At 32.8% G+C, this 22,112-nt stretch overlaps 1 protein-coding gene across 1 annotated transcript; it reads right to left on the bottom strand.

Moving 5' to 3' along the window:
- Positions 1-1,269: 1,269 nt before the first annotated feature.
- LOC127698182 (galectin-4-like) lies at positions 1,270-19,688 on the bottom strand. The gene is made up of 9 exons (XM_052201536.1): positions 19,481-19,688; positions 17,339-17,430; positions 13,265-13,469; positions 11,420-11,542; positions 9,164-9,235; positions 8,701-8,772; positions 7,505-7,590; positions 3,826-4,042; positions 1,270-2,550 (listed from the first exon to the last, which is right to left on the bottom strand). Exons 1-9 carry the CDS (start codon positions 19,508-19,510, stop codon positions 2,434-2,436), a joined length of 1,014 nt encoding a protein of 337 aa, XP_052057496.1. The 5' UTR covers positions 19,511-19,688; the 3' UTR covers positions 1,270-2,433.
- Between the last annotated feature and the right edge of the window lie 2,424 nt (positions 19,689-22,112).

Below are 22,112 nucleotides of genomic sequence, written 5' to 3' on the forward strand. Positions count from 1 at the left end.
AAAGCAACACATCATCACACCATCCCTCTACAAGTCAACCAAACACTACATAGAAAACTAAAGTCAAAGCAACACACCATTACACCATCCCTCTACAAGTCAACCAAACACTACATAGAAAACTAAAGACAAAGCAACACATCATCACACTATCCCTCTACCTTAACACTACATAGAAAACTAAAGACAAAGCAACACATCATCACACCATCCCTCTACAAGTCAACCAAACACTACATAGAAAACTAAAGACAAAGCAACACATCATCACACCATTCCTCTACAAGTCAACCAAACACTTCATAGAAAACTAAAGATAAAGCAACACATCATCACACCATCCCTATACCTTTTTCAATAGCTTCTGAATTAACCACTGATATAGCTTACTGAAAAGGCAGCTGTGATTTTCTCAAACAGTTAAAATAATCCATCCAAACCATAAATTTAATGGTTATATATTGCATAAAATGAACGAATTCATTATTCTCTGAGGAGAGTGCTAAGAGTGAGAAAGAAAAATAAGTTTGGCTTTAGGATGCAATATTTATAGCTAATCGACACAATTATGTTACATTAATGTTTTGTCTTTGATCATTCAATCATAATTTTACTATTAAAACTATAACAATAACTAGGTGTTATAGTAAAATTATGATTTGCTAAAATCAAAAGTTTGATATAAAACATACATAATAGATGTAAGAATAAAGACCTTTGCTATGGATTTTGTTCTGGAAAAGGAAGAATAAAAATGTTGAGCATCCGTAAGGTATAAACCAGCGCATAATGTTGACACCAGAAAAAGTGACATGAATATAGACATATATCCATCTGGACTTTCTAATAGAAACGAAAGACCCACTGGGGTAGGTGCCGCTTTGCCCGATTGCTTTATTACATTAGTATTCGGTCGGATGGACCCATGATTGAATTCCATTTTCTATATGTGCACGAACTTTTCACGCGAAAAAAACCTTGCAACAACTTTTGCTTCTGAACCTACTCGGCTTTCTTATCCTCTTTTAAGTAGTCCTTGTCATGGAAAGAACTCACAGAATTGTTTAATGTGTTTTCGTCCTGAATATCTACTAAACATTTCACCCTGGATGTAGAAAGAAATAACTGTAAATTACTTCTTGCAGTTCTTCGGTGATCATGAGATGCAAATCTCTATCATTACTTCGTCAACCATTATAACTTCGGATCATCCGAATAAACAATACGTCAGTTCTTTGATTATTTCGTTGTAGTTGATTTTTTCTCAAGTTCGACTAGGCCATAGCACAAGGGATATTATTTTGAGGCAGAGTGGTCTGCGGAATGTTCGACAAGCAGAGTTTGGGTTTTAGGGGCTAATTCCCCGTTAGTTGACAGATTTAATATATATATATATATAAAACAAAAGAACTCGATTTTTTATAAGCTATGGAGTCTTGGTATAACAAGAAATACACGTTCACTTAATTTTGAATATTTTCCCCCAACAACTTCGATATATCTAGTCATATGCATTCTACATATGTGTTTTGTTTTTGTACACTTGAGAGCTTAATTCGTGGATGTAAAATTCTATACATCAACAGATAAATAAAAAAAAATTTGACCCTTAGTTTTTATAACGTAAAATGTCACGTTCACAAGTACAAACCAAAAGTACGATCACATTTACAATTTTGATAATTAAATGCAGAAAATTGCAGAACTCAAACCAAAAATGTGCCAGGCGCTCAGTCTTCGCTGTTTAATTAAACAGCGGTTCCCAGTCATGATACACATTTCCGCACACAAATTGCGAAACTAAAATTTAGTTTTTGTTATCTTATTTTGACAAACTTCCAACCTGGCTCGTTCCGCAACCTACATCGAAACTCGTGTAGGCCCAAACTTGAACGAAAAATCATACCAAATAATTTTGAAATGCAGATAATAATATATTTTTGTTTAAGAAGCTAAAATACTTGCACCAATGCATCCATATACAAGAATGGGCAATTGTGGGCCACTAAATGTTTTACCAATGAAATGAGATCTTCATGACTTTCTTGTACTGGAAATACAGATGCCTCCTTATGAAAATAAATATCAATGCCTTACCTTCAGTCAATTTTATTGTATAGTCTTAAATGATAGATTTGGAATATACTTACTCCTGACATTTCCAATTTCCTGTCATATCATATATTTTTTGTCAGTCGGATCATGGAAGTATTATATTGACACAATACTTCCATGGTCGGATCAACTTTAAGATAACGATAGACGGCAGTATATACACCAAATAGTATGTGGACGACTTTGGTGTATATGGACCAGAAATTAAAACAATCTGTATCTTTGATATTGCAACAAATAGAGCATTTTTAATATAAAACATAAACATGAACTATTTCATTTCATTCAAAATGGCAACTGAAGTTTCTTATAATGTGTTCATTGAAATCTGACTTGTTTTACGGTAACATCCCCAGTTATATGTAGCATATTGAATCTGGCAAGTGGCATTAGTCTATGTCGGAACTCTAGAAAATGTTGATTGTTCACTGCTACCTGTTTAAAAAAACATAAATAAATAAAGGTTTATATTTGCCATAAACGCTAGTCAAGAATGCTGAAACCAAACATTACAGGAACAATATATAATGTTCGGAATATATTTTATGGTGACGGTTCTGACTAGTGGAATGTATTATTCAGACAAAGCTGGAGGAAGCTATAACCAACATTGATCCGTACGGTACCAATCATAGTCATAACGTGCCATCATTTTTCAAGCATACCGACTCCTACTTTTAATTCTGTCTGCATACTTAAACAAACGAAAAAAAAAAAATGCAAGCTAAAAACAAACAAAAAATGCAAAGAAATGTCACACAGTAAGCTCACGCAGGCTCATACTGGTTAACATTTGCATTCGCAAACTTCGCTCAAATACCATATAATCTTTAAAAAGGTTGTAGCGGACTTGCCACAAGTGTGTTCTGTATGTCATTTGTGGTCGGAGCAACTAAATGGTGCACTACAACTGCGTGCAGCAAGTTCCTAATTAATTGCATCTCGCAGCGAGTTTGCAGAACAATTTTAACTGCCCCAACTTATTATATCAAACAGTAGATCATTTCAAGTAAGATGTAAGGTGGCATATTATTTTCGACAGAAATAAACCACATCTACTCAAAACGTTCGCCAGAAATATTTGGTTTAAAAGTCAATACGTTTTTTCCCTTCATCTTCTTAAAACATATTGGAATATGCTGTCTGTCTAAATTTACTTTTTACATTCCAGTCAATTGTGCCTGTGTGTTTAGAATACCATATTTTATTCTCGTTAATACAAAAAAATCAATCAAAGTACAAACATGCTCTGCACAGCTACTTCTACTTATGGTATAAAGCAATTCTGTCTGTTGATTTCACGTGAACAACTAATGTGAAGAATAGGTCACAAACAATTACAACTCTCTCCTGGTATCAGCTAGAGGGAGACATGCATGTTTAATTTAACACGTGTAAATAGGTGTAAACTTCATGATTAACTATGTACCAGTATGATTCCCATTTACTATACTCATTTTCCTTTTTTTAAATTGTGTGCTCATACAATTGTTATAGACAAATGCAAATATAATTGTATTATAAAAACCAAAGTTACTAACTTCCATTCATATACAAATTAAATGACTAATCACTATTGAAATAATCATTTTTTAAAGACATCACGTGAAAAAACCCAACTTGTTTTTATATAACTAACCAGTTTTGATATTTATCATTATTAACTTAGGTATAGCGATAAAAATCTGCTTAATTCTCATCTCATCTTACCTTGAAGCCTGTACTTTCAGAAAGGATAATAATCTCAAATGGAACATTTCTTACAAATGGGAAGTATGGAATAGTATGTTCTTCTTGTCCCCAAGTACCACGCGATCTGTGATTACGAATCACCATTTCTACACATGAACCAAAATTAAACCTGACATCGAACACCATCCCAACATCTGCATTATGTAAAGATCCTTCTTGTAGATAAAAAGTAAATCTGAAAAGAAATGCTATAGTTGGTATATACATTTATTTACAGACAGTTTCAGGTGTTATGCCACATATTCGTGCGACGTCGTGTATAATAATATGAAACAGTGTTTCGGATGAGCTCCCGTAGATTGCTGGTTTTTAACTGCAAGTGACTTTTGCCTGTTTGTTTTATTTGTTATCATACTTTTCCGCAATCACATATAGAAATGAGAAGATGTGGTATGAGTGCCAATGAGACAACACTCCATCCAAGTCACAATGTGTATAAAGTTAACAATTATAGGTCAAAGTACGGCCTTCAACGCGGATCCTTGGCTCACACCGAACAGCAAGCTATAAAGGGCCCCAAAATGACTAGTGTAAAACAATTCAAACAGGAAAACCAACGGTCTAATCTATATAAAAAACGAGAAACGAGAAACACTTATGAACCACATCAACAAACGACAACCACTGAACAACAAGTTCCTGACTTAGGAAAGGTGCAAACAAATGCAGCGGGTTTAAACGTTTTAACAGGCGCCAACCTTCACCCTAACCTGAAACAATAGTGTAACATTACAACATAGAAAGACACACTATAAAATATCAATTGAAATGGCTTAACTCGATCAAAAAGACATATTAACAAAAACAAGTAAACATACACTGAACGAATAAATTTGATCTATGACACAATATAAATACAATATCAATAAAAAGGTGGTATACACATTTGCGGGAAATCGTGAAAGGATATATATTTTATTTAATCATTGAAATTTCAATATATATCCTGTCTATTTGTATTTAATCGTCAACGTTGGCAACAACAATTTTAAGTTTACTAGTAATGCGCAGAAATATTCTTGCCCTATACGATATACGTCGACATGCACAAAAGCCGGACACGACAAATGTATATGCCAATTTTCATAGATCTGTGACACAGATATTTCATAACAGTCAACAAAATCATGATGGCATCCATGAAACTCTTGAAGACATGACTTGAATTTTACTATCAAGAATCATTTGACTAATAACTATCATGTCATTGTGAAGATTGTTGGCAGAATTTGGAAAAGTTTTTTTGTCTTATTAGCTCGTCTGGCCCAAAGGGATAGTGTGAGCTATATACAAATAACTTTGCGTCCATCGTCCAACCTACGTCATCTGTCGTTCGTTTACGTTTACAAAAATAAATTCCTGACTTAACATAAAACAAATTTTAAATTCTAGTAACCGTCTAAAATCCTCAAAGCGTTAAAGATATAGAAATGTATTATTATGACCCGATATCTACCTTATATAAAAATAAGAAGATATGGTATGATTGCCAATGAGACAACCCTCCACCAGAGACTAAATGACATAAAAGTTAGCATCCGCAGCTCACTGTATGGCCTTTAACAATTAGCAACAAGCGACATGATAAATGTAAAACAATTCAAACGATAGAACTAACGACCTGATTTAAGTAAAAAAAAAACGAATCTGACAAACATGATATATAGCAACAACGATAACCACGGAATTACAGGCTCCTGGTTTGGGACAGACACATACAGAATGCGGCGAGGTTAAACGTGTTTGTCGTCAAAATCGAGAAAAGCCCATACCGCATATAGCCAGCTATAAAAGCCATGAAATGACAAATGTATTTTAACAATTCACACATGAAAAATAACTGTCTTATGTATGTACAAAACAATAAACGAGAAAAAAATATGATATACAGAAACAAACGACAACCACTGAATAACAGGCTCCTGACTTGGGACAGAAACATATATACTGAATGATCTGAATATGGCGGGGTTAAACATGTTTGCATGCGCGCCAACCCCCTCCCTCCAACATGAGAAAGTGGTTTAACAGCACAAAATAAGAAAAACTATAAAAATCAGTTGAAAAGAGCTCAACTCGTCCGATCGATACAAAGAACATAAACATCCTAACAAAAATACAAAAGACACAAAGTATAGATCTGAGAGTATAATATATTTGCAGTTACTGAAAGCTACTAGTATTTCAAAACCAATAACAACTGATAAAAAAAACTATCATATAATATAATGTCTATTTCAACCAAAACTGCAAGACGACTACTTATAGAATTTATAGTATTAAAATGGCAATTTAAAAAACGGTCAGATAAACAAGAACTACAAATAAGTAAAATATGGCAGAAATCATCAGTCGACTCTTTATAGGAGTCTTTGCCCTTAAATAACGATTTTACCCCTTTTCGCCGTCTTTGGTTATAAACTTAAACAAATATTAAAAAAAAGAAAACTCCTGGGAAGCAAAACTGATCAGCTGGGCAAGAAATAGATCAAAATGACCGAAATCATCAATAGACTCCTTTAATTTGGCGAAATTGTAGTTAATAAAGAAACAGATGAAAGCAACAATGGTCAGCAAGATAAGATCTACAACGAATTAGCTGACCCCGTAATATTTCTATATAATTAAAACGGAAATGTTTACATCAATAACATTTTTGTATCAAAATTCTGTGGACGGATTTTCGGGAAGACGTAATTTTCTGTCCACTCTATACTATAGACAGAGATATGAGCTTTTTGGTAGTATAAGGAACTTCTCAAATATTAATCTTGATGTCCTGCTCTATGACAACCCAGATCTCAATATAGATGAAAATATTGAAATACAATGTATTTACAAATGTACAACAATATATTGAAAACACAAGACAGATTTCTATGATGTTGAAATGACTTGTCTAATTTTGAGATTGCACCCTATTATATACCACCAATGGTCCTCATTGCTCCAAATTATGTTGACTTTCAATTACTTTCCACTTTTCTTATTTTGAACTGATATATGAATTGTATGACTATGATTAGTTCCTTATTTAAACGCACTCATTATAAAAAAAACTATAAAAAAAAAACATAATAAAATATATATCCAAGTAAATGGCATGAATGTAGGTGGTATACATCAAATAGCTGTACTGAAATATATTGATATTGTGTGAACATGTATATATATAAGTTATAAAGATAGATCATTCTTGTCACAGTGATTCTGATAATATCATGAAAAAATCACTATGCATTCCTCTTTAATAGAGTGAAAACTTTTATTTATAGAAACCTACATATGATTTGTCTGAGAGCATTCTATTCACTAGCGTACCAACTGATGGTCCACTAAACTATACTTACTGTTTTTGAAAGTATAATCTAGGCAATGTTAGGTGAGGGAAGGTTCCATCCCCTGACTCACTGTGAGGCTATATGATGGATGAATTAACGTTATATGTAAAAGCCAATTATTATTCTATCCATCTTGTATGGGAAAGGATTTATAAAGGCTCACTTTATCCAATCCTTTTGTTTGCATATAATTGATTTAAACAACAAAATCTTTAAATTGAAAAAGACGTAATTTAAGTGAAAAAAATGCACATATATATGATATATTTGATCTCTTTTTTTTATCATTTCTATACCTGTTTGTACCTGCTGGAACTGCAGATATGAAAATCATTTTACCATGATATAATCCACCAGGTATTCCTGTTGTCAATGGTACAGCCTGCAAATAAAACTCTTACTTAGTTAAACTCCTGCTCAATTCTGTTTTAATTATAGTTCCTGGAGTTGAATACAAATAAAAGATGTTCTTAATCAATGTTAAACTTCAGTTTCATTTTACTTGAAAACTATATAATTATGTCATGTAAATGTGATAATCCACTAAAATCATGTTATTTCACCATGAATTTAGCCGAAACAAATTACTAAGAAAAAAAATGTTTTATGTATATGGCAATCTTTATGATCAGCAAATGAGTAAAAGTAACCTAAAATTGTCAGTCGACTCATTTAAAGCGTAATTGCCTTTAAATGATGATTTGTGTCTAACTTCATCATTTTTACATAATTTGTTGAAAACTATAATAGATACACTGAAATTTTGAATAGCAAAAATTATCAACAAAACAAGATCGACAAATAAGTCAATATAAACGATTATTAACAAACTATTTTCAGGAATTGCTGCCACTAGATAACAATTCTAATCTATTTTTTTCATGTTTGGATATTATTTCTTAGACTGCAATTGATATACAGAAATTTGATCAGGCAAAAATTATCAACAAGACAAGAATTTGGCCCACAAAATTTCAATTCAACACAAGTATTGTTGTTGCATTGTATCAATTTAAAGCAAAATTGTCAAGTGAGCGATACAGGCTCCTTATAGAGCCTCTCGTTTTTTTTTTTCAATTTCAATGTAACATGGAAATATAAACCTTCCATAACACCACTTAGCAAGCGATCAATTAGGACCTGTTTTGCAAATTGTAAGGGTGTTCGGTAATTGCTATTATCCTATTAGAAAATACAGAATTGTGGAAGATCAGTTCTGGATTGACTGCATGCAATGATGGGAAATGTCTAAAAACTACTAGAATTCATGAGAATTTATCGCTTGATAAGAATAACAAACCTAAAACAAGCATTAACGACATTTCATATCAAAATGACCGTTTCTTTCTGGAATATTTTTTTTTACTGATGACATCATACGACAACTTCAACGTAAACGTAGTGAACCGATTTCAGCACAAAAAAGACACCTGCGTCTTTGGAAAAACTTCCATCAGGTATGCTCGAAACTGAAAACAGTAATTAAACTTACTGGATTAAATATTGGCTTTGTTGGCTGTGTAGCATGGTGATTCATTACTACTGGGTGTGCACTACAACCAGGCTAAAATGAAAATCTAGTACGTCATGTATATTAACATTAAGTAGCATCAAAACGAAAAAAAGACATAAACAGAACAGTAAAAATCATCTCAAATCTATCTAGCACGAGGGGGGAGTTCTGACATTAATTTTAGTATAATTACACTATTTACTTTATCTGTTCATTTCAAAAAGAAGAGTTCAAAGACATGTGAAAAGGACTTGCTGAAAAAGACTCATTACAAGCTACCTTAAGACAAATGTTTAACATAAACTAAAACTTGGATAATTATGGAAATTGTATTAATAAAGTTGTAGATTCTGCCACTATCTGTAAAGGTGATAGATTTACACCTTGCCTCAAAAATGCCATTAATCATGATATTGCTAGTGGGAACAATGAATTAACTTACTGGATTTAATATTGGCTTTGTTGGATGTGCACCATGGTTGTTTGTTACTGCTGGCTGTACGCTACAACTAGGCTGAAATCAAAGTTTATAAATGTTCACCTTCTGTAAATGTTATGGATAGGCCTATCATTAAACTCTCATTTGTCACATTTTTGTTTTAAGTCATAAAACAACCGGGGATAAATGTATATAATCATTGGTATCAAGTCTATTAAGGCGACAGTAGTTTACCGATGTTCAAATCTCGTAAATCGATCCGGTAGAGACAAATCAAGAAAACAACACAGACACTGAGGGAATCGCATGAACTCCAAAAGGATCGAGTCCGGGTGCGTCGCCGCGGCGACAGGGTAAGCGTCTCCTGATATGCATGCATTACCTATAAGAGTTGAAGCTAAAGAAACTGAAAGAAAATTTGATATACATTAAGGAGATATTAAACATCAACTTTGTTTTAGTTCATTTCTATTCATTTTTGCAGTTATGTTGAATATGGGCTACCTTCACAGGCACTCTATTGGTGCCAGAGTATATAAGATATATTGACGATTACTTTTTTCAGATATATGAATGTATTGATGATATCATAAATAGTCGCATTGAGCGTAAAAATACATAGATTTGATCGATGTTAGAGTGGTTTTTTGAACTATCTAAGCGTATCGAAAACCAGCTATAATTATTTCAATATTTTGATTGTTTATGTGAGCGTTCTCTTATTACTATTTACTTTATTCTTTCATGCGCTTGATATTTATATCTCGCAATTATGTAGATATAAGAAGATGTGGTATGAGTCAGTGCCAATGAGACAACTCTCCATCCAAGTCACAATTTGTAAAAGTAAACCATTATAGGTCAAAGTACGGCCTTCAACACGGAGCCTTGGCTCACACCGATCAGCAAGCTATAAAGGCCCAAAAAATGACTAGTGTAAAACCATTTAAACAGGAAAACCAACGGTCTACATTTACCACAAAGTCTTTTTTAGATCTTTTGGTAAAAATGGTTGGCCAAAATTTTACACCAAGGTCTAGATGATATAATGGAACAAACTTTTAGACATGTTTTGTGTAGTAGACTAAAGTAAAAGATGGGAATATCGTACATTATAAGATCAATGGTCAATATAAACGTAAAAAAGCATAACAGACAAAATGAATCAATAAGGATTTGAATAAAAACATACTGCAAAAAAGAACGTAAAACATAGAATAAATAATTCCAACATCAAATATATAACAAAAAATAACTTATTGTTAACAACTTACAACGAAATAGCACTATTTAAACTTCCTTTATTTAAAACTGAATTTCATTAACGTATTATTATAGTTCATTGAACGCGTCCACAAAAAAATATCACATTGACATATCTTTTGTAACTATTTGTATTTAAACTTAAAGCATTGTATAATTTATATCTAACTTCTCTAAGATTTGCAATGCGACACTCTTACCAAATGTTATGATAGACAATTACTTTACAGTAAAAATGCACGAAGTATTAAATATTGAAGATCTGAACAGAAATTTATATGGAAATATGATCAAAATGGTCTAATATTGCCCGATATCCCTTTCGTCATAACTAAGTTTGGGAACAATGAAGATGTTTTCATATTCATATATATCTATTGTATTATTTTTTTCACTCTACACAAAAATTGCAGGATTTTATTCTCTTCAACAATTGTATAGAACTTTAAATATTATTTTCCAATAAGTATGAACTATTCTGACTACAACGCTAGCTTCATATATATGGAGGAAATAAAGATAACCAATCAATCAATCAACCATCCTCATTCTTGCAGCAAAAACATCAAACATTCCGTTGGTTGCTGTCTGCCTCATTTGGTTATTTGTTTGTTGTATTAGCATATAAACCAAGCCATTGGTTTCTTTTTTGAAATAATGCACATTTTGTCATTCCAGGACTTTTCATAGCCTACAATACGATTTGGGTTTTTTTCTCATTGTTGAAGGCCTTACCGTGCCTGATAGTTGTTTACATCCCTGTCTGTTAGTCCATGGTGGATCGTTGTTTCATTTGCAATTTTACCAAACCTCCTTATTTTTATATATGTAAGAGCTAACAATACATGTCACCCAGCTACATGTAAATACAATATTTGGAATACAAGATCTACCGATATATGCAATAATTAGAACATGCTTTACCTCTTATTAACAGTAAAATGATGTTGATTTACTGGAAAATTTTCAGTTATCTAAACAAAGTACTGCACATACCGTACGTATTTCTAGAAATTTGATGGACGTTATCTTCACAATTCCTTCAACTGAATAGGTATTAACGCCTGCCAGGGGATGTCTGTGTTTAAATACGCAGAAGTTTCGTTTGTTAACTGAAATCTTAAGAAATTAATAATTATACATTCCTAGTTTATAATTATTGTTTTTTATCAATGATACAAAAAAAAAAATCGCCTCATGAGTAGTCAAGGTCGTTAAAGACCCGCTAGTAGTAGCAATGATACAAATAGGACTAGACACAAGTTTTACTAACTTACGAAGTCTTCTCCTTATACACAATGATAACAGTAATATTATATGACAGTTGTTTTCCATTCGTTTGATGTGTTTGAGATTTTGACTTTTCCTTGGAGTTCTGTATTTGGAATTTTATACTTTTTACATTAAATTAAAATTGATATCTTTTGGTGTTTTTCTTTTTTTTTATATTCTAAGTAATCAAAGGTAAAGGTTTATACGCACGTAAAACTATATTTATCTCTCCACATTAATGGACCCATATCAGTTTATATGCCGAAAATGTACTTTTTTAGGGTCAAATAGGAGCATGTATGGCATTATTATACAATACAAATGTATATGCAGCACAAAATGCAACAACCGTAGCATGGATTATATACGCTGCTAGAATTAGAACAACACTAGCAGGATATTCCCATGGATTATATAAGCTGCTAGATTTAGAACAACACTAGCAGGATATTCCCATGGATTATATACGCTGCTAGAATCAGAACAACACTAGCAGGATATTCCCATGGATTATATAAGCTGCTACAATTAGAACAACACTAGCAGGATATTCCCATGGATTATATAAGCTGCTACAATTAGAACAACACTAGCAGGATATTCCCATGGATGATATACGCTGCTAGATTTAGAACAACACTAGCAGGATATTCCCATGGATTATATACGCTGCTAGAATCAGAACAACACTAGCAGGATATTCCCATGGATTATATAAGCTGCTACAATTAGAACAACACTAGCAGGATATTCCCATGGATTATATACGCTGCTAGATTTAGAACAACACTAGCAGGATATTCCCATGGATTATATACGCTGCTAGAATCAGAACAACACTAGCATGATATTCCCATGGATTATATAAGCTGCTACAATTAGAACAACACTAGCAGGATATTCCCATGGATTATACACGCTGCTAGAATTAGAACAACACTAGCAGGGTATATCCATGGATTATATACGCTGCTAGAATCAGAACAACACTAGCAGGATATTCCCATGTATTATATACGCTAGCTGCTAGAATTAGAAAGGAATTGATTATTTTGTTCAATTTGAAAAGATATTTGAATTGACCGATCCGAGAATCAAGATTTACGAAATAAAACGACGAAATATGATTAAAAACCCGTAAGACAAAAATATCGAAAGCTTTGGTCGAATTTGGGACTGCAATTTCAGTGGCCGATGAGGAAAATGTAAAGACTCCTTATACTCGTTTTTATTGAACCTTCCCTTTTAACTATCTCTAGTTTGCTTAACAAACACAAATAACTGGCTGATTCCATCACTGATATCAAGAATGTATTTTCAATGCATAACTGATTTTGATAATGCAATGTAACGAATATCCTGCAGAATGTGCAGCTCTTTTTATTTTTGTTGTACATGTATTTGTATTTAGTGTTGGTAAATCTCCTATTCTACACATAGTTGACCCTTCTTGTAGTTCCATTTTATATTTGCTTTGTGGATAAATTATACAGAATGTAAGGCTATATATAGATCATTATTGCTATTATAAACGCAACGCATTTTTTTTTTTGAATTTTATATACTTACTTTATAACAATATAAATCAGTCACAATAACGATTTCAAAGGATTCCTCTTTTCTAAACGGCATTCCATTATTTGTCTCCTCTTCAGCCCAGGCATTGTTTTTCAACGAATTTCTAACTACACAGTGTTGAGTAAACCTTGGATTAAAGTGCAGAGCTCTATCACATCGACTGTCACTAATTTTACTTGACAGATTGAATGAAAACCTAAAATGCACGAAAAAAAAATAAACTGAAAAAAGTGCCCAAAAGTACAGACAGCTTTCTCTCGGTAAATACTAAATACTATAGTATTTACCGAGAGAAAGCAGAGCACATAGCTATAACAATATTGCTAAAAATAAAATAAAGGTATAATTAAAAACATTTCATCCACCCGTAAAAATATTGGCAGGGGTTATTCTGCCCCTGGCTAACTCATATATACATTGCTGATTTTTAATGCCTCAGCGACAAAATGTCTGGAGACATTTTTTTTTTCCTCTTCGTCCGTCCTCCCCACGTAGGGTTTATATGGTTGTCCAGCTGACTACTATACAGTTTTCAAGCTAGAACATTTATAGAATGCAGGGTGTTAGCACATATACTAAAATGTGCATGTTATCAGGCTTATGATTTTCTTTAAATTTTCCACAAATGGTAGGATGTTGAACTTTGTCATTTTTGGGTAAAATTATGAACGCAGGGTTTGTGATTTGTCCGTCAAACTCCTTCTCAAGTGGTTAAGCTAGAACCTCTATAATATACAGGTTGTTTGCACATATACTGAGGATGTGCAAATTGTCAAAATTTGATTTTGATAATCTTTTAAATTGCCATAATATCTAGATGTTTCATTTTTTTTGTATTACACCCTCCTCCTTTTAGCTTTGCAAAACTTAAGAGTTATGAAGTACTAAATTGTCATACATCTATATAGAATAAATCATAACTATGGTGGGGAAAATTAAATGTGTCTTACAGACAGCCATTTCAAGTTGTACTTCAGAATCACTGTTTGCTAAACTATAATTATGCATGCGGCGAAGGCATCATATTTGTCTAGTTAAAAGTTGTATTTCAAGAGATTTCATCTAGAAACAAAGATGCTGATGAAATTTCAACTGTCATGTGTTATAAATGCTTGCCCCATACCCTTGGATATACAAAAAATCCTTTTTGAGTCCTTGGTTTTAGCTATCCCGGCAAATCTTGTACCACAAGCCCAATAGCAAATATTCCAGAAAAGCTAAAAGCCATAATTCAGACATTCCAATCAGAAACCCAAGATTATGAAGAAGTTTTATAAATATAAAATTGAGAATGGAAATGGGGAATGTGTCAAAGAGACAACAACCCGACCATAGAGCAGACAACAGCTGAAGGCCACCAATAAGTCTTCAATGCAGCGAGAAACTCCCGCACCCGGAGGAGTCCTTCAGCTGGCCCCTAAACAAATATGTATACTAGTTCAGTGATAATGGACGTCATACTAAACTCCAAATTATACACAAGAAACTAAAATTAAAAATGATACAAGACTAACAAAGGCCAGAGGCTCCTGACTTGGGACAGGCGCAAAAATGCGGCGGGGTTAAACATGTTTTTTGAGATCTCAACCCTCCCCCTATACCTCTAGCCAATGTAGAAAAAACAAACGCACAACATGCACAGTAAAACTCAGTTTAAGAGAAGTCCGAGTCCGATGTCAGAATAGGAAACAAAAGAAAATAAACAAAATGACAATAATACATAAATAACAACAGACTACTAGCAGTTACTGACATGCCAGCTCCAGACCTCAACTAAACTTATTGAAAGATTATGTCTTCATCATATGAATATCAAGCACAATCCCTCCTGTTGACTTTTGATCTACTGGCCTTGAAATCGAAAGGCTTCCTCCGTTTTTCTCTTGTAACAATAACTGGTATTAAGTTGATTAAATCCAACAAGTGTAACTGGAATATTCACCAGAAATAACAAATTGAAAGTAATAATTGTATATTTTCATAACCTTTTGTAGATGTGACCTAGAAATCTGACCTTAAAATTGACAGGGTTCTTCACTTTCCTACATCATCCATCTATAAAGTTTCATTTTAAACCAACAAGGAAGCCAATTGTTTAAAAATGTATATAAATTTTTATTATCAAAAAGGTTCAGCGACTTTGAACATTGACTTTTTCATCCCAATATAAATAGTCTTTTCCTTTTCCAATAAAACACGGGAAACTCAAGATTTTATCAGGAAACGCACATATTTTTAGTAACGGCGACCGTGAACTTTGACCTATTAACCTAATTATCAATAGGCTTATTACCATTCCCTTTATAATTCGTCTATATAAGTTTTCCTTCCACTTAAGCAATGGAAAGTGAATATTTCACCCCGGAAGATATTTTTACGGATACATAGATGAATAAAGTGATAACTATAGTGTGCTCTCGGACAAAAATGTCGTGGAGCATAATTATACACAAAACCGTCTAGCCTCTGCCTCAGGGAAATAGTTTTCTTTTAACTTGTTCAGCTTTTGATTACCTTTTCGTTTTTGGTTTTGGTGGAAATAAATACAAATATACTTTTAAGTGTAAACTATTAAATACATCAGTTTGTATAAGCAGAGACATAATATACACACATGTGTATATATGTCTCTGGTATAAGAGCGACCTGGAAGTCTTAGTTCTTTTTTTGTTGTTGACATAAAACTTTTGTTCTTCTAAATAAAGAACTTTGACTGATGTACAGCATAGGAAAACGCAATGTGAAATGGGAAAAAGAAACTAAGGCGTTTCAAGTTATACAAATTTCCTAGTTCATATAATTCCTAGAATTCAGTATAAGGAAATGAAACAATCTCTTACAGTACAGTTTGTAAAGTATCTACCGGTTGTTATGAAAGTATCGGTATTTGTTTTTATTGAAATTCTTTACAAATTTAAAGAATGACTATAGTCCTGCGCTGTTTATGGCATTGGTATATGAAATCTACTGCAAAGTTCAGCCGCCGATAGCATAGTGGAGGACGGCGCGTAACAAGTTTGATTGATTGAATGATTGGTGTTTGTTTTTACGCCGCCGGCGTAATTTGTAGTTGTCTCATTAAAAATCATACCATATCTTCTTATTTCACATCAACTACTTTATAAAGGCGTAATTTGTAATTATAAAGTACTTTGATATGAAATAAGATGTGGTATGGTTTTGAATGAGACAGCTATTCACCAGAGTCCAAATGCCGAGGATGTAAGCCACTATAGGTCTCGGTATACGCAACTGAACGATCTTCAACAATGAGCAAAACCCATACCGTTTAGTCAGCTATATAAATGACAAAATGTGAAACAATTCAAACGACAAAACCAACGGCCTGATTAATGACAAAACGATCAACGTAATACAATTAGAATTAATCATATTTTTGAGCGCTCAACCCTCCCCTAACCTGGGACAGTGGTATAACAGCACATCATAGGAAAAACTGTAAAAATTAGTTGTAAATAGTTTAACTCAAAAGATTGGATCGAATTAAACACAAATACAAGTAACATAAACTAAAGACACAGTACCGATGTAAAAGAGTACTCGCAGTTTGTAACTTGCTTACATGAACTGCATGATACTTTGATACGGTTTATATTTCATTGTTTTACTTGTACCGCTTAATTTTTTATTTGTTCCAAAATGTACTGGTATTTTTGAGTTAATTGTATAAAAGAGTGACCCACAATCTAACAACACAAAAAGCACAAACGACAACTAGAGATCAACATAAGGTTTCCAACTATAAACAGGTGTCAATACCAATATCAAAATCACTGGTGTCCAGAAATGTTGAGGGTCTGCTCTCAACACCAAACTCTAAAAGGAAAAATAAGGTATTATCGAAGAGAAGCACTGACGAAGTTCCTAATATGTAACGGGTAACTCTATGGTATCGGTTTTGCAAACGACACTTGGAAAAAGTACCATGCAGTTATTATTAATAACGTATCTAAGAGTGCTCGCATTAATTTCTATCTACCATTTGTGTCTGTTTAAAACATTACTTCGTTGACATAAAATTGTTGATCATTGTTTTATACTTACCCGTCTGAATGGGCTGGGGCAACGCCTTGTACCACAATTTGAATTCCAGGAGTTAGGTTTCCTCCAGGAATACTCCCAACACTAGTGACATTCTGTAATGTACATTTAGTGAAGTATTTTTTATGATAGCATATTCATCTGTTAGCAGTATAAAAGCATATATTCTATGTCTCCCATTTCAATCTTAGTTTATTTTACATTTGACTTTACACCTTTAACTTCATGAAAAATCAATAATCTACTAGTACATAAAACTTGTATTAAGTCTATCGTCAATGAAACATATCACTTTTGTACATCTTGAAAACTGTTTTCCAGGGGTAGTTAATTAAAATAAAAAATATATCCCTGACATTAACAACAAAAATAAATCTTGCGTTGGTAACCATGTCATATGTTGATTTGACTGTACCAAGGTAGACACGTTGTCAGTCACTGTTATTGTCATTATTTGTATCTTAATCTGCTTATTCTTTAATAAGGAAACTGGTGTTTATTGTTGAAGACGTGTACATATTCACCTATAGAGGTATTTGTTGTTTTTTTTTTTGCGTTTTGACTTGTTTTGTTTTGTGTATGTTTTTGCGGTGTTGTCGTTGGTTATCATTGCCATATACCCCAGACAACACCTTTTATTAACATTTCTTTTTTTTTTATTGCAGAACCTGAGCGTACCCCAATTGTTCGTTTGGTATCGCGTTGCTCAATTTTAAGTGTTCTGTGTACAGTTTTGAAAACTGATTGTTTGTCTTTTCGTCCTTTTTCTCGTCATGATTGTCTACGTTTTTCAATGGGATATCCCCAAACTTAACTCTGGTAAACAACAAATATAGAGATCCACAACTACATAGCGTGTGAAGTAATGCCGTCAACTGATAAGATGCACTTTTTCTGACTGACAGTCGGGTACACAAAGACAATGTTCTTCTGGACACATACGTGGATGAGGTACATATACAACTCATTATTGCGTACCTTGAACCAAGCTACAGTTGTATTAGATGTGCATAATTTCATCTTGTGGTATATTATTTTAGACCAAAAAGTCGATTTGAAATCTTGGTTTTCATATTTTGTTTACGTTGTTCGAACAATTCTGATTTTACAAGTATTTCCAATAGTTTTACATGTAAATTAACTTCCTCCCATGGGAGGCATACTGGTTTGTTGATCAACACCAAAATGTATCAATATTGCCTAGTAGCAAGTAACATTTCTGTGGACATTATGAATAATCAAAATATTCACACAAAAAATCATTCAGTTTTGGTTTCAACATTTCTAAAATGGACAGAAAATTTCATTAACCAACCAGTTCTCCTAACCGCACGATTTTAATTTAAATGATTCGATACTTAAGAATTTTAATTACAGAAAAATGTTGAAATATTTCAGACTCGTAAATACCTAACTGTCTTCTCTACATCACAATGTATTTTAGGTGTTTCATTGGAATGTGTGTTGGCTGTTTAAAGTAAATCATATCTCTACTTAATATTTTCTTTGATTCATCCGTATTTACATACGTCACACTTAATATAGATACTAGATAAGATTTTTTTCAGGGAACAATATGACTCGAACGCAGTTTAAAAGAAAATCTTTCGAGTTTGGGAATCAGGACACTTTGCTCATCAATCTTACAAAGAACAGTTCGCTTTCATGATACCCTACTGACTAATGAGATTCTAACTAGTTCAAAGAAAAGGATAAGGAGTTTACAGTCTGTGTCAAGACACAAAAGTTGTGGCGATAGACCATAGGTAACCTAAAAGATCTTGTAAATTACTAAAAAAATCTTGCTTAAAGGAGAGAATCTACAAAATAAAACTTGACATTTAGTACCTCAGGAATTGTCTTGATAAATATTATTGGAATATAATCAGGTTTATACATAATATATATTGGTAATAAATATTGGTACAATTTTTATTACAATCTAATTAAAATATAGAACTCTGATTTCGTTATACTACATATTTCGTTAAATCAGAGTTCTATATTTTAATTAGATTGTTTTTACTAATGACCACGCAACATTTATTTCTGTTATTACAAATAAAACTTATAAATATTAAAAACAAATTTCCAAAAATATTGATTCAATTAAGAATATTCAATTTGAAATACATAATAACTTACTGGATTAATCACATTTCCCAAAAGCGACATGGTTTTCTATCAACTTCACTTTCTGTTTTCCATTCTGTTTGCTCAAATAATATTATGGTATTACTTAAACAGTCTAATTGTCTTCCCTTTAAAGGCGACGTACTTGTCCTTATTGTTCATATTAGTTCAAATCATACAAAATTCCTTCCTTGTGTCACTTTTAATTCCTTCTTGTAAAAATTAAATGCAAAAAAATCTATGCACCAGGAAATCGGAAATGGGGATTTCTTTTTTGAATATATATTTGTACAGTATAGGGATTCGAAAAATATTAAAATTATTATGTCAAGGGCTGTAAGTTTTTTGTTAATATATTACGAAACATTCGTAGTCATGCATTAAAATCAATAACATATTTGCCAAATCTAGATTTACATCATAACTAATTTCAGTTTCTAAAAGAAAACATTTTATCAGTATTCACTTAAAATACTTGATTAATCAATATATTTTATTACATATGTGTCGGTAGCTGCAGGAATTGGACGAAGTATCATCAATGTTGCTGAAATATTTGGTACTATATTAAAAAAGGACTATTGTACTATACTGGTATTGAGGAACATCGTCCCTTGGAGTATATCACCTGACAAAAGGGTTATTGCACTAATGTTGAGAAATATTGTCCCTCGCAGTATATTACATGACAAAAGATTATGCTTCCACAATATTAGTGCAATAAAACTACAAGGTTTGTACATTTTGTGCAGACAGACAATTGGTAAAAATACGAGTGATAATAAAAATTACCCTGAATAGTTGATTATAATAATGATTAATATATTAATAGAGGAGGAAATTCACAGTAATAAAGATATCAAATAGTTTGTAATCATTATATTTTGTTAAGTTATTTTGAATGATTTAAACCAGGCGAGACAGTAATAATCTATTATAGTTTTCAAGATAATAGCAAAACATAAAAATAGTTTGCGGGTTGGACGAGAATGATGATTTGGGGCGGGCTAGGAAAAGTGACTACTTAATATCTGTAATCAATTTCTAGTTTTCAATCTTTAACCCTGAAACTTCACAAACAGTTTGCACACGTTTTGAAGTTATGCACCTGCTATTATGGAATAGTTTGAATATCTCCCCCCATCAAATCTAGGCCAAATTGTCCTCTCTATGCCCTGATGATGCACTATCGGTACTCTAAAAATACATCTCTATACAAGTTTAGATGATCCTAAAGTTTTACTTATAGTTGACAAGATATTAATTCGGCCATGAAACTTAAACAAAGTCAATGAAGCGTGTAATTAAAGGTCAGATTGGCCTACTTTTGACAAAATGTTGACATACTCCCCAAAATAATTATTTATATAAGTTCAGACTGAGATGATCCTATTACGGTAGTTACTGAGTTATAAACTTGGATGCAAAACTTAACCAATGTCAATGGACGTGAAACGTAGGTCACATTATCCTACTTTTTACCTGATAGCAGACACGCTCCCATTGTTTCCAAAAAACTTTTGGACACATGTTTTCTATTTGTAGTCCTAAACTATAAAACTTAACCTTAGTAGTGAAGCATGAAATGTAGATTACAGTCAAATACTTTTGCCTGCATCTGAGACTACTATAACTGTGTTATAGTAGTCTCAGCCTGCATGAATGCTCGGGCATCAAACGTCACCAAAGTCATAACACGAAGAAATATGACACAAAGACTCCCATTTATGGACCTTCATATAAAATTACAAGATTATAATATTGGCCAACTAGTAACTGAGATTTGGACAATGCACACACGTTGACACCAACGATACTCAATAAGTTTCCCTCAACTTTGTTAAGGTGATCTAAAACTTAGACCTGTCCTTGTCACATCTTCATGTGCCTGTCCCAAGTCAAGAAACTTGGTCAGTCCTTTAGTATATCTTAATGTTTTTTTTTTGTCATTTGAAGAATTCAGTGTTGATGGGAGATCATTAACTGTTTTCATTAACTTAATTTTCAATTTCTCCATTCTGACCCAAAGCCAATTAGACCTGGACATATTGAATAGATCACGGTATGTTTATCTTTTAACATTTATAAGTTCATCTCAAGATATCTAGTGTTATTGTGTTCTTGTGTTGCTATTATTGATGTTCTAGTATACCATACATTTCCTTTTAAGTTCACCTGGCCATAACACCACATGAGCTTTTGGCATCGCTTGGCGTCTGTTGTCATTAACTTTTTCACCCATTTCATCAAAACTTTGGGTGAATGATCCTTAGAGTATCTTGTATTAAGTTTGTATTCCCCCCAGACATTATGTAGAGAAAATCTGATAGGGGCAAAGTGCTCAGAATGTCAAAATCTACCTACTTCCTTGTTTCATCAGATGACTCTTATTGGTCTCAAAGGCGATTTTTGGCAAAATTTCATGGTTTTGCCTATTATCTCAAAAACTATATTAGATAGGCAGAAACTGTTAAAGGCAAAATTGATCAGAAATACAAGATCTACAAAAATTCCAATATGACTGGATCCATTGGATGATTCCATAGTGAATTATTACCTCATGTACCTGTAAATTACGATTTTTGACTACTTTTAATTCTTTTGCCTATTATCTTGAAAAACTATTATCTACTAACTTTTTTGT

This window comes from Mytilus californianus, unplaced genomic scaffold, assembly GCF_021869535.1.
Source record: "Mytilus californianus isolate M0D057914Y unplaced genomic scaffold, xbMytCali1.0.p SCAF_4, whole genome shotgun sequence".
Classification (NCBI taxonomy): Eukaryota; Metazoa; Mollusca; class Bivalvia; order Mytilida; family Mytilidae; genus Mytilus; species Mytilus californianus.